The sequence below is a fragment of the Xiphophorus hellerii genome, chromosome 4, assembly GCF_003331165.1.
Source record: "Xiphophorus hellerii strain 12219 chromosome 4, Xiphophorus_hellerii-4.1, whole genome shotgun sequence".
NCBI classification, from domain to species: Eukaryota; Metazoa; Chordata; class Actinopteri; order Cyprinodontiformes; family Poeciliidae; genus Xiphophorus; species Xiphophorus hellerii.
Window position 1 is genome coordinate 34351606 of NC_045675.1, and position 18680 is coordinate 34370285.

At 39.0% G+C, this 18680-nt stretch overlaps 1 protein-coding gene across 3 annotated transcripts in view; it reads right to left on the reverse strand.

The window, feature by feature from the left end:
* arnt2 (aryl-hydrocarbon receptor nuclear translocator 2) overlaps positions 1 to 18680 on the reverse strand; it is a 90391-nt gene that overhangs the window by 56302 nt on the left and 15409 nt on the right. For all 3 annotated transcript variants that reach the window (XR_004339066.1, XM_032561464.1, XM_032561463.1), the window contains exons 4-10: positions 12711 to 12924; positions 11378 to 11591; positions 10049 to 10151; positions 2603 to 2668; positions 1768 to 1853; positions 993 to 1069; positions 376 to 510 (exon numbers count right to left, since the gene is read on the reverse strand). Coding sequence is in view for 2 of the 3 variants with exons in the window: in XM_032561464.1 (XP_032417355.1) it covers positions 376 to 510; positions 993 to 1069; positions 1768 to 1853; positions 2603 to 2668; positions 10049 to 10151; positions 11378 to 11591; positions 12711 to 12924 (895 nt within the window). In the remaining variant the exon portion in view is untranslated. The remainder of the gene's footprint in view (positions 1 to 375; positions 511 to 992; positions 1070 to 1767; positions 1854 to 2602; positions 2669 to 10048; positions 10152 to 11377; positions 11592 to 12710; positions 12925 to 18680) is intronic.

An 18680-nucleotide genomic window follows, 5' to 3' on the forward strand; every position in this document is an offset into this window, starting at 1 on the left:
AATATAATATACAAATTTTACTTTTTGAATAGAATTACTGATTTAAATCAACTTTTTCATGACATTCTAATTTTTGACCAGCACATGTACACTGGAAACCTCAAGTTGCTGAGAACTCAAAGAAGTAGTTGAAAAACCAACATCTATTTTGCCTTCTTATGTAGACATAAAAACTATGACTCTTCATGATTCAGTAAAACCTTAGAAACAAACATACATAAAGCAGTATGTTAGCTGCTTTTTAATTGACCAAAGAAAATAACCAGTTTTACAGTACTGTACCAGTCAGCTTTCTCTAACAAAGTTTCTGAAAATCTGAAGGAGCAACACAGCATCTTGTACAAGAAGGAAGTTATGAAATCCTAGAGAGCTTACCTGAGGTTGATAACCAATGACGTTAATGCAGCGTGGATCAACAAATGTGATGACACCATCGGAGTTATGACGTGAGAGGAACTCTGTTGGAACTGACAGGCCATTCATATCCATGGAGACTGGAGAGCTGGTTACCTGAAGGGGGCGCATATAGACGCAAAGGTCACCACATCATGCAGCAATGGAGAATAGGTATTAAAGAAAGCCACAGTCAACCAAAGTGTTGAAATATTAAGAAACCCACAGAACTGTGTGTGCTGGTTTTTGGCTTTCATTTATCTACTGTCAGTTCTGTTAAACTGCAGTGTGATGATGCTATTTACCCACAATGTCATTTTGTCATTATGTGATTATTTTCATAATAAGGATCAATAGGCCATCTGTCTCTGTACACCCGATAATAATGAGCTGGTTTTATTCGACAGTAAGGGCCAATGATCAGTAGGTGGTTAATGTGTAGGAAGGGCATTTTCTCATAATTTCTTCTGGGACACTGGAATGCAAGTCTCATATGTAGCAGTGTGAAAAGAGTCAGAGTTCTAGGCAGATTGAAGAGGAAGCTGCAATCATGGTGTAGGAGTTGAGTCTGCTGTTATAGTGGTTGAGCTGAAACACACCTGCAGTCTCCCAATGGCCACCAGGCAGTATTTTCCTGTCTGACTCGCCTCTGAATCCTCTTCTGGTATGGTCATGCCTGAGTTATATAGGGAAAGGAAGACGTCATAGCGGGTGCAATGAGAGTTAGAAGTAACGCACGAACAAAAGAGCAAGGACTATATTTTGCAATAAAAGCCAGAGCTTTAGTGATGTTATGTGAGGAACTAATTGGAAGTGATGATTAAACCTGCTGCAGACAGCGTCAGAGCCAGTGTGAGCATGAAGATGAAAGAATCGCTCTCTGTTACTCAGAGCAGAGTCTATTCAGGAGAACATTTAGATCATACACCTCAACATTTTCCAGCTCATTTTTTAAATAGTTTGCCCATTCTGCTTTGTCTCTTGCTTTTGCTTCTTTTCCTTCACTGAACCTCAACTCACAACCTGGCTCTGATCCACCAGGACCAAATGCTAATACTTTTAACGGTTTTTCCTGTCTTCAGATATTGAGTTTGTGTGAAAGTGGCTTCTCATTCCACTCAAACACCCTTTATCAAAATAAGGTTTGGGTAGTAGCACTGAGAGATCTGGGCTTCCTAGAAATTTTCCAGAAATAATCCTCTGTGTTGGCATCAAAACAACAGAAATCTAAGTGTTTGCTGAGAAATTGATTAGATAAAATAACAGTATTTCACAAAACCAGATGGAAGCATTTTTCTGAACAGAGGTCAAACTATGTCAAATTGCTGGAGATACGTGGAAAGACTCAGCTGCAGCTGCAGAACATCTGTTTACCTGCAGGGGGCCAGGCTTTGATGTACCCAGTGCAATGCACCACAGAGTATTGAGCCTCTCCTTCTTTGGATGGTCCCAAGCCGTTCCTGATAATCAAACATGGAAGGACAGAAACACAGCTGCAGGTTAGGGTGAAACATACAGATAGACTAAACAACAGGATAACTGCTACTCTCTTGCATACAGGCTTTTTACACCTAAACCACATGTATCTGACAGAAGAGTCATTCTGTGTGGTTGTTTTGTTTATTTCAGTTTCAAGCTCGCATCTACTGTGGTGCAATGAAACCTCATCTCTGTGGGTTGCTGGATGAAAATCAAGTATCGAGTACTACTTCCGGCTTAAACATTCCGTCCCAAAATTCTTTCTTTATGCATAGAAGATGATCTAAATATTAGACATGCAGCCTCAGAATTGACAGGAAAACTTTTTTTTTTTACCCCTCCAGGGGGTCTTTTGTGGGCTCTAGTGTCCCTTATATGACATTAGGCTGACAGGAAACAGGGAAGGAGAGGGGGAAGACATGTGGCAAATATTGTCGGGTCCGGGAGTCGAACCCGCGACAGCCGCATCGAGGACTTAAGGCCTCCAAATATGGGTCGTGCTAACCCTTACGCCACCACGGCACGCCCCGACAGGAAAACATTTTATCATGGACTTTGAATATAAAAGGTGAGGCAGAAAAAGCCTGCATATGTCAGAGCTACTAAAAGCAGTTTCTATGAAAACTAAGTTTCTTTCCCTATTGGTTATCACAACACATTATTCATATTTTACAAAGGATAAAGTCAGAATCCACTAAAATTCTGAATCATAGATGTTTTTGGACTCTACCTGTATCTTTTCCTCATGTTAGACAGACGATTTAGGGAGATGTGATCCAGTGGCGCACTTCCACACCTAAATGACAAGAGCACACATTAGATTTCAACTCATCATGGCATACACTGGAAGATTTAAGAACAGTTTGTAAATGCCACCATCTGTGTTAAATCATGTAAAACTGTGAGAAGATGTGAATGGAGCAATAGAGATGTCCCCTGCCTCATGAACAAAGGTTGTCCCATAACAGAACAAAGATAAGATTTATTTGTCATTGTCGTCAACAGATTACAACGAGATTGAGATTTGCTTGACTCGAGTTAAAATGCAGGTTATGTATATATGCATAATATACAATATACATATACATACATAAAAAAGATAAAGAAATAAATAGACATCAGAAGATGGTTGCAGTGCCTGGAGGTGTCGCAACAGAATTGACATTTTTTAACAAAGTGGTGTCAAGAGCAGAAGTTCTTATGCCTTTGAATTTAGTGCCATGATTGCCATCGGGTAAAAACTGTTTTTTAGGCGATTTGTCCTGGTTTTTATTGCTCTGTATCTCTTGCCTGATGGCAGCAGCTGGAAGAGACCATGGCCAGGGTGTGAAGAGTCATTTAAAATGTCCATAACTTTCTTGTGGAGCCTGGAAGTGTAAATCTGTTCCATAGTGGGGAGGGGCAGCCTATGGTTCTCTCTGCTGCCCTAACAACCCTCTGGAGCGCCTTCTTGTCCGCGGATGTGCTACTGCCGTACCAGACACACAGACTGTACGTGAGCACACTCTCTATGGAGCAGTGATAGAAGGCCTGCAGCAGGTCTGAGGGGAGACAGTTCTTCTTGAGTATTCACAGAAAGTACAGTCTCTGCTGTGCCTTCTTCAACAGCTCCTTGGTGTTGGTGTTCCAGGTTAGCTTGTCCTCCAACTCCATGCCCAGAAACCTGAACACTGGGACCCTCTCCACAGGTCCCACTGATGGTGAGAGGCTGGATGTCCGTTTTGTTCTTCCTGAAGTTAATCACCATGTCACCAGCATGAAGACATTTGAGGACCCTAATGTTGTACTTTGGAACAATCTAATCTCACGTCCCGCCACATGGATGGGGCCCAATATTGCATTAAAACGTCAACATTTACTCTTTCTGAATCATATTAACAGAAACTACCTAAGACAGAAACATACACTAACTGGTTCTTAAAACAAGCCTTGCTGTATTTAGCAAGACCCAATGAATTCTTGGGTCATTGAGGGTAAGGCGATGATGACCCATTCCAGTTCTGGTATATTCTTGGGGGAGTGAAGTGTATGTTGGTTCAATTCAAATAAACAATTATTTATTAATAACAACAGGGAATTAAATTAAATTAATTAAATAAATTACTGAGATTCACCCAAAGTGGGTCAAGAATACTGGATCCAGTTTTTGTTTGTCTAACTCCACTAGTTTTAATTAGTTTTTACAGTATGTTTGTTAGTTTTTAAAAGGGGGTTCTTAACCCCATGAAGAGAAATAACATACCATCTAAAATGAAGGAAAAGATCCAGATAGCTATGCTGCAAGAGACACATCTTACATCCGAGGAACATGAAAAATTAAAAAGGATGGGCTTCTCTAAAATATATTACTCATCGTATAAGTCCGGTCATAGACGGGACGTAGCCACATTAATATCGCAGAGAGTTCCATTTGAACTTATTTCTGAAACCAATGACAAAGAAGGGAGATAGTCGTTGATAACAGGTAGAATAGACGGAGTCAATGTAACACTATGTAAAATGTTCCAACTGGCGGTGACTTTTCATTGTATAAAAAGCTATTTGTGTCATGTTCTGTGTTTTTCTGTGTATTTATTTAGAGTTTTCTGTCCCTGTGTCTCCGTGTTGTCCTGTCCTCCCTTTGATTACTCCCAGGTGTTTCTCAATCCCTGATTACCCCCCTATGTATTTAGTGTCACCTGTGTGTCTGTGTCTTTGTCGGGTCCTCGTCTAATGTGCGCTCAGTCCTTCGTGTGTCCAGTCGTAAACCAGTTGCTACCGGCGTTGAGCCCTGGCTTCCGCTCAGTCGTGCTGCCTGTGTTATTGGACTTGTTTTTGGACTGTTTTGACGTTTATTTTTCATTAAAACAACCATCAATCATCTCAACCTGGGTCTACAGCGTTTGCCTCACCACCTTCATCACACCGTTCCTGACAATTTGATGTAATGGGACAATCAACGGTTATACTTATTTGTGGAGGAGATTGAAATTAGGCCTGTCGCAACAAACAATAAATCAATTAATTGCACGATAAATTAAAACTATCGACTTCATTTTAATTATCAGCTTTATCGTTTCTTCCGAACTTTTTCTCTTTCTGTTGATGACACTGAATGAAAAAAGGCTCAGCTCTGGTGCTCTCCACTGACCTCTCCCTTCCCAATTTCCTTAGTGTAATGCCCAGCGCACACTACACGATCTTAGAGTTCTCAGCCGATTGTCGGCCCATTTTCAAAACCTGAGACCACACATTAGCCGACAGAAATCCTAGGTATAACGGTTCATTCGGATTCGATCGTGCTATGTGGTGTGTCCAACAATGGGCACAAAATAATGGCTATAAGTCCAGTTAACTAATTTTAAAACCAGGCATTAATCAATACTTTACTACAATCTACCTGCAAAGCATGTGGCTAGTGTCAGTCCTGTCTAAATGAAAATCATTATAACCTATTTATGTCACGTTAACGAAGAACAGCTGAAAAGTTACCGGGTTTATCAACTGCGGTAGCAATTTTGCCCCAACTCCTCCCCTTGTCATTTCTATATTCTTTGCACGAAATGTTGAATAAACATTAATGTTGTTTCCACATATCTCCAATGTCCGCTGGACTTCAGGTTGCGCTGTGTCAGCTGTTTGGGATTCCTCTCCGTAATTTGCTACCAGAAAGCACGGAGGGGAATCGGCGCTTTCTGATTGGCTACCTGTCACATTCAACAGGCTGCGTTAACGCTCCCAGTCGACGATCTACTGTAACACACCACACACTACAGGATGATTGGTTAAGAATTCGCTAGCAACAATCATAGAACGGTGGACGTTCTAAGATTGTCGTAAGGGGAAAATCGGGGCAAAAAATCGTGTAGTGTGAAATATTGCATCAGGTAGTCGGATGTGCCCATCGTCTCTATTTAAATCTAATGATTACTGAAGGGCAATATAGTATACAGACTTCATAATCTGCACTCTTTTGGTTGGATGCAGTATTTATTTCCACTTTGGCTTTATGTTGTTTAGTTTTTATTTTAGTACATTTTTTGTTAATGGAGGCTGAGAATCCATTTTATTTTGGATTGTTTTGTTTATTTTTTTTGTCAGTTTCAGTGTTAAGTGTTCTTTTGAAAATAAAGTGTATCTATCTTTGGCAGGAAATCGCATGCATTATTACGTCATTTCCATTAAATCAGTGTAAAAAGGTCTTCAAACAATATTATCGTTTATCGCAATAATTTTTGAGACAATTAATTGCTCAGCAAAATTTGTTATCGTGACAGGCCTAATTGGAATATAAGACTCAATCCATGGCTGGACTCTTCAAAACAAATTCCCCAAACATCTTTACAATAGAAGATTAAAATTCTCATGTCAGAATATGGTGTTATAGATATCTGGAGGAGTTTATATCCAACAAGCCGTGATTATACTCTTTTCTCTCATGCACATACGGTATATTCTAGAATGGATTATTTCTTTACTTTTAAAAGAGATTGTCATAAGATTTGTAACTGTGAGATAGGCAACATTGACCTCTCTGATTATGCCCCCCTATTGTTAACTTAAGATGAGGACCCTAAAAGTACACAATGGAGATTAAATACTCCATACTGAATGACTTCCAATTTATAAAACTAATCAAATCTGACATAAATATATTTCTAAAAGAAAACAATAACGGAGAGGTAAGACCAGAAATAGTTTGGGATACACTAAAAGCAGCTATGAGGGGTAAAATTATATCTTTTTGCGTCCAAAAAAAGAGAGCAAACTAACAATATCTGTTATTCCAAAAGAAGGAAAAGACCAACTGAGCTGCAGTTCTTACAGACCTATCTCTGTACTTAATATTGATTACAAGCTATTCACATCAATTCTCTCAAGAAGAATACAGGAGATACTCTCAGAACTTATTCATACCAATGAGACCGGTTTTATCCCACAAAGATAAACCCATGATAATATACATCGCATATTGCATATCTTGAACCACATTCAAAAATACCAAACACCAGCTGCAGTGATCAGCCTATATGCTGAAAAACCTTTCAATACAGTAAGCTGGGACTTTCTATATAAAGTACTTGAGAAGTTTGGTTTCCACTCCAATTTTATTGACGTAATCAGGTCACTATACACAAAACCAAATGCACAGATAAAAATCAATGGACATCTGTCAAATACCTTTGAATTAGAGCGTGGAACGAAACATGGATGTGGACTCTCTCCATTACTATTTGCCCTTTACATAGGACCACTAGCCCAACTAATAAGGCAAACTGACAATATCAAAGACATAAACATTTCTGGTGATGCACACAAGGTGGCGCTATATGGCGCTTAATCGGAAAATTATTAGGCATACAGATGAGCAGGAATCAGTGCTTAAAGAAATACTAGTGGCATATCAGGCAAAATCCAAAAAAGGTATTATATCACGGTTATACAAAGGACTTATGAATAAAAAAACATATTCAACTTTATATGTGAAAACAAAATGGGAAAAGGAAAGTAAAATGGAAATCACAGAAGAAGAATGGAACAGTTACTGCTTGACAGTTTGGAGATGTACCAATTTATACTCATTGAGAGAATTTAACTGGAAATGCTTGCTTAGATTTTTTTATAACACTGAAACAGAAAATTTCTTGTACCAGGGGGCACCCTAAATGCTGGAGGCAAAGTGGAAACACAGAACCCAACCACTGGCATATATTCTAGGACTATACAATTATAAGACATTATTGGATAGAAATACACAAAAATGTAGAAAATATCTTGAATATAAGAATACCTCTTAAATTCGCTATTTTTATTCTAGGTAACACAGAATCCCTACCTGACAAAACAAAATATCTGTTTCAAATACTAATTACATCCTGTAAAAAAAAAAACTGGCACCAGATGCTGGCTCCTCTCTGAGCCTCCCACTACAGATGAATCGATAGAGTGTGTTAATGAAATCTATCAAATGGACAAAATAACATTTTTAATTCATTTTCAACTGAACAAGTTTTCTATCTTGTGGTCCAAATGGGTGTCCTATGTCAACAAAACACAATATGGAAGAATACCAAATTGTTGAGAATTAAAAAATAGAGGGTTCATTCTTCAGAGAGTGTCTATTTGCTAGATAAATTTACTTATTGTTCTATACATAAAAGTAACGTTTTTTCCAAAATTATACCCCCTTGTTCCATCTTTTTGTTTTTGTAAATGGAAATGTAAAGAGAAGGAATTTTGTGTCTGATCACAGACTGAAATTGTGCTCTTGTAATCTTCTCAATACCTCAAAAATAAAGTATTAAAATTAAATATCCATCCATCCATCCATTTTCTGTTCACCCTTGTCCCTAATGGGGTCGGGAGGGTTGCTGGTGCCTATCTCCAGCTACGTTTCGGGCGAGAGGCGGGGTACACCCTGGACAGGTCGCCAGTCTGTCGCAGGGCAACACAGAGACATACAGGACAAACAACCATGCACACACACTCACACCTAGGGAGAATTTAGAGAAACCAATTGACCTGACAGTCATGTTTTTGGACTGTGGGAGGAAGCCGGAGTACCCGGAGAGAACCCACGCATGCACAGGGAGAACATGCAAACTCCATGCAGAAAGACCCCGGCCGGGAATCGAACCCAGGACCTTCTTGCTGCAAGGCAGCAGTGCTACCAACTGCGCCACTGTGCAGTCCATTTTATTTTGGATTGTTTTGTTTATTTTTTTTGTCAGTTTAAAAAACTGACAGTTTTTTTGTCAGTTTTTGTCAGTTTTTTTGTTTATTTTTTTTTTAAAAATTAAATAAATAAATTATTTTGGCCTGACAGGGGTGTTTGGGGGAAGGGGGTTAGTAAAGCATGGGGACCACCAGGCTTATAATACACTGGGGGAATCCCTGATTATTATTAATTAAATATTGTTCCATTTTAGTTTAATTTTTATGAGTTATAGTAGTAGTTTTCGTAGTTTTTTTATACTTTGATTATTTTTTACGTACAGAATTCAAAAAGGTCAAAGATTTGTTATTATGTATACATTAAATGGGTAATGAATACTCAATAGAATATATAATTTTTTAAATAATTATTCAATTATTGTTAAAAAACCAACTGACTATTGTTTTCTCCCACCTTTTTCTGTTGCCATTTTGCAACAAGAAAAGTGTAAATGCCACCAGGAAGAGTAGGGAGTGGTGTAATTTGATGACAATAGATATAAACTGCTTGGGTGGAAAAAAACCCCAAAAACTAAATTTCACATCAGTTCAAAAGGGAAATAAATAGATTTGTATCATATTTATAAGTTATCTGGAGTGGGAAGCCTTTGCTCAAGAGATTCTGAAGCTCATCTCTGTGGTAGAAATGAGTCCAGCGTGTCCTGGATGTCAGCTGAAGTTATTTGTTGTATTTTTTTGTATCTTGTTTTTTGTCACTTGTGGCTGAAAATTTTGCTGGTCTATTTGACTGTGGCCTAGTTTAAACATAAATCCTCACTTCTTACACTTTAAGGACTGCTAAGGTTTTATAGCAGGTTACCTGGTATGATGTTTAGCTACCTAGTCCTGCAGACTCCTTGATAATTACTTTGCTCTCTATATGGCTCAGAATCCAACAGCCTGGGCTGAACTGGATACAACATCCAGAAGCATTTTAATCCAGGTCATTTGGCTTGATTCTGTGGTCAAAATTTTAAAATGAGAAAACAATAATTGTTTGATAATACATACGTTATTCACTGGCCATCATACTGCTCAACAATACCATCACTAAAACCGTCAGACTGCTTGAAAATGCTAAGTTATATATATTCAGCAATATATTATTATTTGTATATTATTATGTCTAAGTCTATTTGGTCAAAAATGGTTCAAAAATAGGAATTCTGCCTGAAGGTGTAAAATTATGAGCAAAACTGTGCTACTGAACAGCTGCGTGAGGGTCCATGTGTTTCTTCTCTCCTATTAACACTATTAATGATGGACTGACCAGAACTCTGCCGTTAGCTTCTCCACACATTTCTCCTTTCATCCTGGCTTTCATTAAGGGATAGCAAAGAAAATAGGCTCATGCAGAACGAGTCCGGCCCTGCACCCGACCTCTCACCTACCCTGTATAGTTAGGGGAAACACCATAATGCAAAAGGCACCTGAGTTCATCACTATACTTAACTAAAGTAATATTTCTTAGTAACCAACAGACCTCATGCGGCAGATAAAGGAGCGCCTGGAGCCCATACACATCCTCATGGAAGACTGCTGCCCTTCCTTCTTTACAGTCCCCGTCTTCAGGTCCAGAATTCGTCCTGTGGAACCACGAACGGAAGTGGAAAATAAAATGTGAAGGCAACACAGTTTGTCGCCTACTTGGGAGCGGCTATGTATGCTGTGTTTTGAGGAAATTGTAATAGGCGATTTTACAGAAGAGCTATGGATTGAACACGTTGGAATGGCACACAACTTTTTATGAACTGTGCAATACTGTGAGAGCTTTGGTGGAGCCGGCTGCACATTGTCCGAAGAAGCAAACAAACTACAAACCACAAAGAAAGACTGCTTCCTGTCGTCTTCTTTGTGATTTTTGTCAGTAGTAACATCCAAGTACACCTCACTGCAGCAAACAGAAAGGGGTGAGGAAGAACCATGCGACAGACCCTATTTGGAAATGGGACAATTGCACTTCGGAAATGAGGGGATGCTATATTATCCGCGGCATCTCGTTTTTAATTTCTTTTAAAATCTGTGATATTTTCACCTTTATGAAGGAGATCCACTGTCGGCATGTATTTAAACTTCTCTCTTTTATTTACTTCAGCACCGCTCACAGTTCTTAAATTCTGTAACTTTCTATGTACTTCTAAATCTACTCGTTAGTAGAATCCTTTGGGGTCTGATACTGCCTCTACTGGTGTGATGGTGGTAACACAGCTAACATAAATACATCACTAAAACAGAATACCACAAACTCTTTATTTATTAACTCCATAAAAGTTAAATGCTTTAAAACACAATACTATCTAATTTTCTTAAAAATGTAGAGCTAATTAAATTATCTAAACAACCCCTTAAAGCGGGCCCGGTTTCACTTGTTGGCCAACCTATTGAAACTGTGGCAATTGTTTAATATCTTGGGTCATTCCTGGACAGTCAGCTCACTTTTGATGAAAAAACTGATTATATTTTTAAGAAATGCTCACAGAGACTGTATGGCTACGTTCACACTTCAGCTTGAAGTGACCCAATTGTGTGTGTGTTTTTTTTTTGTTTTCTTTAATGTGACCTTATCTGGGCTTTTCATTTAACAGATCATTTTAGGGCAGTGTCTACTCTCATTTTCATCCCTTGTAGCAGGAATGGCACACACAGCCTCAGGAGTGATATAGCTCAATTTTTTTTGCAAGGGGTTGTACATTTGTCAGACTTCGAGATTCTGGCAACCAACTTCAAAACCATAAAGTAAAAAATAAAATATTTAACACAAATGATAAGTAGAGCAATTGTCAGCAGAAAAAAAACATGCAACTACATTTACCTGTCATTGAGTTTTCTGAAGTGCTGAGTTGTTCTCTCAACTTGTCCACATCATCTGGGTGAACCTGCTCATACAGGGTACTGCCAAGCCACTCTGACTGGGGATGGTTCAGCACTGGAGTCACAGAATCCGACACATAGATGACTCGGCCAGTCTCTGCCGCCACCACAAACAAGAAGCCGTCTGCTGCTTCCAGAATAAGGTGCTTCAGTTCCTACAGGATCAAAGAGGCCCAGGGACGACTTTTGAGAAACGAGATCCATTGTTTGATCACCTATGAAATGTGGCACATTGAGTTCTCTGTGCAAAGAAAAAACCTGTCATTGCAGGGCAGTCAATATAGTGATATCAGAAGGAGAGAGAGAAAAATGTTGAAAAAGGTCAACAATGGCAGGATGATGGTGGTAGGAGTTTGTCCCACAATAAGTGGGTTGTCGGTTCAATCCCAGGTCTGTCCGCCTTTGTTGTTGTGTCCACCTTTGTTGTTGAGACACATGATGCCTCTGTCAGACTAACCCAGGACAGCTGTGACTACTAGTTCAGAGAAGGATAGACCAAAGTTTCAGCCAGGAACGTAAAATACAAATCTGATAAAGTGAAGTAGTTATTTAAAAAGAATGACTTGTTAGCCAGTGATCTGGTGTTCAACAGATGGCCCTGTTGAACACCAGAGTGTTCTATAGCTTGTTTCTACTTGTTACTTGTTTCTAGCTTCACAGAGCTAGAAACAAGTGCATGTTCCAGCAAGCTAATGTGTGGAGCGCCAGAAGAATATTACTAAACCACATTCAGTGAACAGGTGCTAGAGCAGAAGGAAGGATGGGCCTGCTATGAACTGACGGACAGTCCAACAGATTTCAGCTTTGTCTCATTCTGTATCAGGACGGCCTCACGTTGCCCCCGTTTTACCAAGCGCTTCCCACGGGAAAAGGTGCCAAGTTGATGGTGGAGACAGTTCAGTACGCCCAGTAACAGTGGAGTAGGTCTCCTTGGCTGGCTTCTCAGATCAAAATTGCTTTAGCAGGATGACAGTTAGAAATACTGTGCAATTTTAGACGAACAGAGAAGAGTCATCAGGGCAAAACAAGAGGAAGAATATAACAACAAACAGCAGAAATGACTCACCACACACACTCAAGCCACATCACATTATGATGCTCATCATTTTTACGGCCCTTTATGTTCCTCTGTAAGAGTTCACTTTACCTGAGTAGTTGACACATTGTTTGGTAAAACTGTAAGTTCACTATACAAAACAATCCTGATATTATAATCTGTTTTTTCTAAACTGTTTATATTACTTTTGGTTGATCATCAGCTTTCATTACACTACCTGTTCAGTGAGAAAGGAGGGCTTATACGCCCCATCAGTAGAAGTGTTGCCTGTCCCCCGCATGGACTTCATATGGGAGACCGCCATACGTAGTATGGTTAGCTTATCGGGCTTTCTGGCCAGGGCACTACAGGTTGGGACCATGTCTGACAGCTCAGTGATGTACTGGGTCATTTTGTTACGCCGGCGTCGTTCAATCTCACTGTGGTTTTCTCTAAAACAGAGGAAAGAAAAGAATACACAGCTAATGACTGTAGAATCACACCTACATCTAATTTAACTGACACAGATTATCAACAGCTTTATATCATGTCATCTCATGTCATCCTTTAGGTGTTAAAACTAAATGTTTCAAAGTTAGTTAGACATTAATAATTACTGAAGCAAAACTCCATCAGACAAAAAGAGATTAATTGCATTTAAATATTTACGTGACTATTTAAAAACATGACCTAGAATTACCTCAGGTGAATATCTTCCAGAGTCAACTGCTTTAAATATTTATTTGAAGAATGATCAAAATGTCATACAAACTCATATTTTGAAGTACCGGGACATTGTCTGAGTTAAATGTGCTTAGTTTAGTGTTCACCAGTCCTCACCATCAACATTTTTATATTTCTCCAACTCAGATTGAGATTATTTAGCTGTGTTAGGATCCTGTGTTTTGAGGTTTGTTTATTCTGTGTTCCTTAGCCTCTTTCTTGCTTCTCTTTTACTTTAGTTTAGTCCTTTCTGAGTGATTCTAGCTTATTATTTTCATGTCTTGAGCCTAGTTACTCTTTGTATCTCTAGTTTAGTTTCTTAGTAGGGATGCTCTGATCAGGTTTTTTGCTGCCAATTCCGATACCGATCACGCATGAGGCCGATCTTTGCCGATCACCTGGATTGGCTGCTAATTTTTCACTTTAGGTATAAATACTACTACGTGATCTGGAAAAATGGATAAATGATCTGGCAATAAATTTACCTAATTTAGACATAAATTACAAAATATTTGCAGGCACAGTACAGTAGCTATTCAGTCAAAAGGACAACTGAAAAACCTGCAATTAGTAAAATAATATTTAACAGTAGGTCCTCAGTACCATAAGTTATGCATAAGTCAAATAAATCTCACAACACTGCTTATATCATATAATTCAACAAAAAAGAAATATTCATTCAGAGTCAAATGTAGGTTGCACCAAAATAAACAATACTGAGTTATTGAATCAAAACTTCCTGAGAGCATGGCTGGCTCTGATTGGCTGGTTGTGACTGAGCGGAATAATTGTGCAGAACGCAGGGAGGAGGCATCGATTATTTTTTTCAGAGATTATCTATCTCATGCTATTACATAGTGAAAGTTTTAATATATATGTAAAATCTTTTTTTTGTTTAAGTTACCTGTTGCAGCTTTAAGCAGATGTTCGGTGTGAGAGTTCACTGCGGGTGGAGCAGAAACGGTGCTCCGTCTGTGAAATATTACTATCTGTAACGCGTAGCGGCGGTCCAACAGCGGGAGCAGAACCAGCATCTTACATCGCTAGCTTGTTGATTTAAATTATTTTTCGGGTTATTTGTTTAGCTTTCTGACCGTGATGCTCTTCCGGGTGAGTGTTGGTAGCTGTGCGCTCCTGTACCTGCTATCTGGCTGCTCCGGATGTCCCTTTTTCCTGCATTGAGCCTCGATGTAGCCAAACTCAGTCAAATGTTTGTGTTTTAAATGTCATATTAAATTAATTGTGTTGATGCATTTTGACGTGCTTCACCCCCGAGGTATTTCTTCGGCGGAACACGCAAACTTCCCCACTCACTCTCAGAGCGTTACAGTTCCTCGCCACGTAGCTTAGCTTTGTTGCTGCATGTTTGCAGTGAAGTTAAGAGGATATCAGCTGCGCATGCAGGCTGCGAAATGAGATGCATGTGATCGGTTTTGGTGATCGTCAACAAGAGACAGTGATCGGCGATCACCGATCATACACTTTTTCACGGAAATCGGCCGATCGATCGGCACACCTCTATTCCTTAGTGTTAGATTTATTTCCTAGTCTCCTGTGTACTTTCTCTCATACCATGTGCCACTTTCTCTCTCCCTCTCACCAGGGCCAGCCCAAGTCCCTAAGCGAAATTTGGTTTTGGGGCTCTCTAGTTCTGCTAGCAATCAGCAGTTGATCATTAGATAATTCACCCACCCTCTATAAACTTACTGCATCTCTGGCAGTGCTGTTTACATTATGTATGTATATGTATGTATAACGTAGAATACATTTATTGGCCAACTGATTTATCGACCAGTTGATTTCTGGGCGCCAATTTCCTTAATTTTGGGGGATTGTGATTGGCCGACACTTACACGTGAAACCCATCTTATCCCCTAATCTTATCTTTGTCAGCAAAGGTTTAAAAATCAGCCTCTGTCCGTTTCTGCTCTACAGTGAGAAGTTTGACCAATAACCAGCAATTGGTCAGAAAACTGGAATCGGTGCAGCCCAACTTAAGATGGAAAACATACACACATATTCATGACATTCTTTGAATAAATACATTTCTCTTAAGTGCAACTCCAATAGCTAAAAATAAAATTTATACCACGTGAGTCTTTCTCCCTTGAGAATGTGGATTAGTACTGGACTGATTCTGTGCCTTCAAATGATTTTAACAGAAGTTTCACATAACTTAGAAGTTGATGTAAAAATAATGTTTGTTTTAGCCACAAAATTATTATGCTCAGCAGCAAAGAACATATCCCCAGCTACAGCATAGAGTAGCTCAACTAGACAATATCAAACATTGAGAAGTTTTAATTATTGTTATCAAATGTTATCAAACACGGCGCTTTGAAGCCAAAAAACCTTAGTTATATACAGGGCCAACAAAGAGAATCAACTTATTTAAAGTTTAAACTCAGTTTCACATAAACACAAAGACCCTAGCATAAATATTTGGCTGTTGAACTGGACTGTTCCAGGTCACTATCAAGCTAATTTTCTATTAGCAGCTTTACAAATCTTTTACATTACATTACCAAGGCACATTAAAACAAACCTTTATCTTGGCTTTTTCTATTCTTCCTCTTTCATTTCTCCCTCCCTGAAGGATAAGTCTTTTTTTGAGACATTGTTTTGCTTACTTACGTTCTGACTGGAGCTTTGGACGTTTGGGTGCGCCCTGCACATTGCACGTCATCTCATGTTACCGGCGAAGCGTGCGGTACCTACCGCGGCCACCAGGGGCCCTCAAGAGCAATTTATTTTTTTCTTTTTATCCATAAAATAATGATTTCTACATACATTATCAAATATATATTATTGTAAAAACAACTCGCCTCGTAGTGAAATTGTGTGTTTTTGATATTATAATGACATAGAAATTATTACTAAAAAAAAAAAAAATTGCTCTACTGAGGGCCCCCTTAGTGGCCCTAAGCAGCTGCTTAGTTTGCTTATGCCTTGGGCCAGCCCTGCCTCTCACTCTGGAGTTTTTGTAAGTCGTTCATTATTGTTTCTTAAATGTTCAAATCAACTCGCTGCCTAAGCCTGTCCGCTATCAGGTCCTCTTCAAAACCTCAGCAAACAATGACAGAAGCTGCACAAAAACCATGAATGATGCAAACTCAAAAAAATCACAAATATGAAAAAGAAATGCAAACAAAAAATACTGGCAATCACAGGAGGGAAAATGCTACAAAAAACAACAGCATGTATGAAGTGCAGCAATCTCGCTCCACAAAATGGAAATGCTCCACACCACTAGGAAGAGTCAACCAACAGATTTGTACGGGACAAGACTCTCAGTAAAATATACTCAGTAAAATATACTCACTATTGCCCAGGCGGGGCTCTACTCAGCCCCGCCTGGTTTGGCTCTACTATAGGGTTACCACCTGTCTCGTAAAATACAGAATCATCCCATATTTGGTTGTTAAATGTTGCGTCCCAAATTGAACGGGACAAGATTTGTTCCGTATTTTGATAAATGTCCAATAGACACGTCTATCACACACATATGAACACCCAGTGTAACAATGATGATGAAAATAAAACACGGAAAATATTAAAGTCAGCTAAATTCTCATGGAGGGAACTATAAAGGACCCCTGGAACACTACGGACCAACACTGTTGTGGTTGCCTAGAGACGGATATTACTCAACTGCGGTGAGCTGCTGTCAACCCGCGTCTTTTTAAAACGTCCTCAACCCGATACCATCATGTCCTTAGAAGCAAGAACTGTAACTTGTAAAGATACAGACATGAGAGGGAAGATGCAAATCCCAGGCTGAACAATGTCAGTGAGGATGAATACAGGCAATTTAAAAAAATGTGGCCATAGTGGCACAGTGTGATACCAGACAGAATGGATCAGGAGGGGAACACTGCAGACCCGTCAGAACCTTAAGAACCACACATCAGCAACAGTGTCTCCTCATCCCTCAATTGTCTCTTGCAGGCTGATATGGTGCAGAATGTTTAGCCATGATTAAGTTTCTTATTGTGCTTTTAGTAGACTATTATGGTTTGATTATTTGCTTATTGTATAATATCAGCCAAAATAAATGGCCATTTAAAGAACAAATCACAGATTAACAATAGATTAAATATTTTCAACTTTAAAAAGGTTTGTAAGGGCTTTCTGCATGTTTTATTTAGAAATGTTGATACATTTTCTGAATACATTGTTAAGTGGTGATTTAAAGCATTATTTATTATTTATGTCCCGTTAATGATGCATAGCTGAAAAGTTACCGGGTTTATCAACCCCTGTGGTACCAGTTTCGCTCCAGTTCCTCTCATGATCATTCCTGTTGATATTCCTTGTACGAAATGCTGAATAAACATTCATGCTGTTTTCCACATATCATCTCCGATGTCACCAAACTCTTGGTTGATCGGAGGGCACTTACATGTCAAGCCAATATTTTCCACCGATTGGCCTAAACAATAAATCGATTAATCGCACGGTATATTAAAATTACCAACCTCATTTTAATTATCGACTTTATCGTCTCTCACGGCGTTTTTCTCTTTTTGTTGATGACACTGAATTTAGGCCTGTCACGATAACAAATTTTGCTGAACGATTAATTGTCTCAAAAATTATTGCGATAAACAATAATATTGTTTGAAGACCTTTTTACACTGATTTAATGGAAATGACGTAATAATGCATGTGATTTCTTGCCAAAGATAGATACACATTATTTTCAAGAGAACACTTAACACTGGAACTGATAAACAAAATAAACAAAACAACCAAAAATAAAATGGATTCTCAGTCTCCATTAACAAAAAACGCACTTGAAAAAAAACTAAACAACATAAAGCCAAAGTGGAAATAAATACTGCATTCAACCAAAACAGTGCAGATTATGAAGTCTGTATACTATGTTGCCCTTCAGTAATCATTAGATTTAAATAGAGAAGATGGACACATCGACTACCTGATGCAATAGTTCACACTACACAGTTTTTTGCTCCTATTTTTTCCCTTACAACAATCTTAGAAAGTTGGTCTTTCTAAGATTGTGTGGTGTGTTATGGTAGATCGTCGTTGCCCCTCCGATCAAAATCAGGGGTTTCCCCCGACTGGGAGAGTTAACGCAGCCTGTTGAATGTGACAGGTAGCCAATCAGAAAGCGTGGATTCTCCTCCTGCTTTCTGAGGGGAAATTGCAGAGGGGAATCCCAAACAGCTGACACGGTGCAACCCAAAGTCCAGCGGACATTGGAGATGATATGTGGAAACAACATTAATATTTATTCAACATGCAAATAATATAGAAATGACAAGTGGAGGAGTTGGAGCGAAATTGCTACCGCAGTTGATAAACCGGTAACTTTTCAGCTGTTCTTCGTTAACGTGACGTAAATAGGTTATAATGATTTTCATTCAGTCAGGACTGACACTAGCCACATGCATTGCAGGTAGATTGTGGTAAAGTATTGATTAATGCCTGGTTTTAAAATTAGTTCACTGAACTTGTAGGC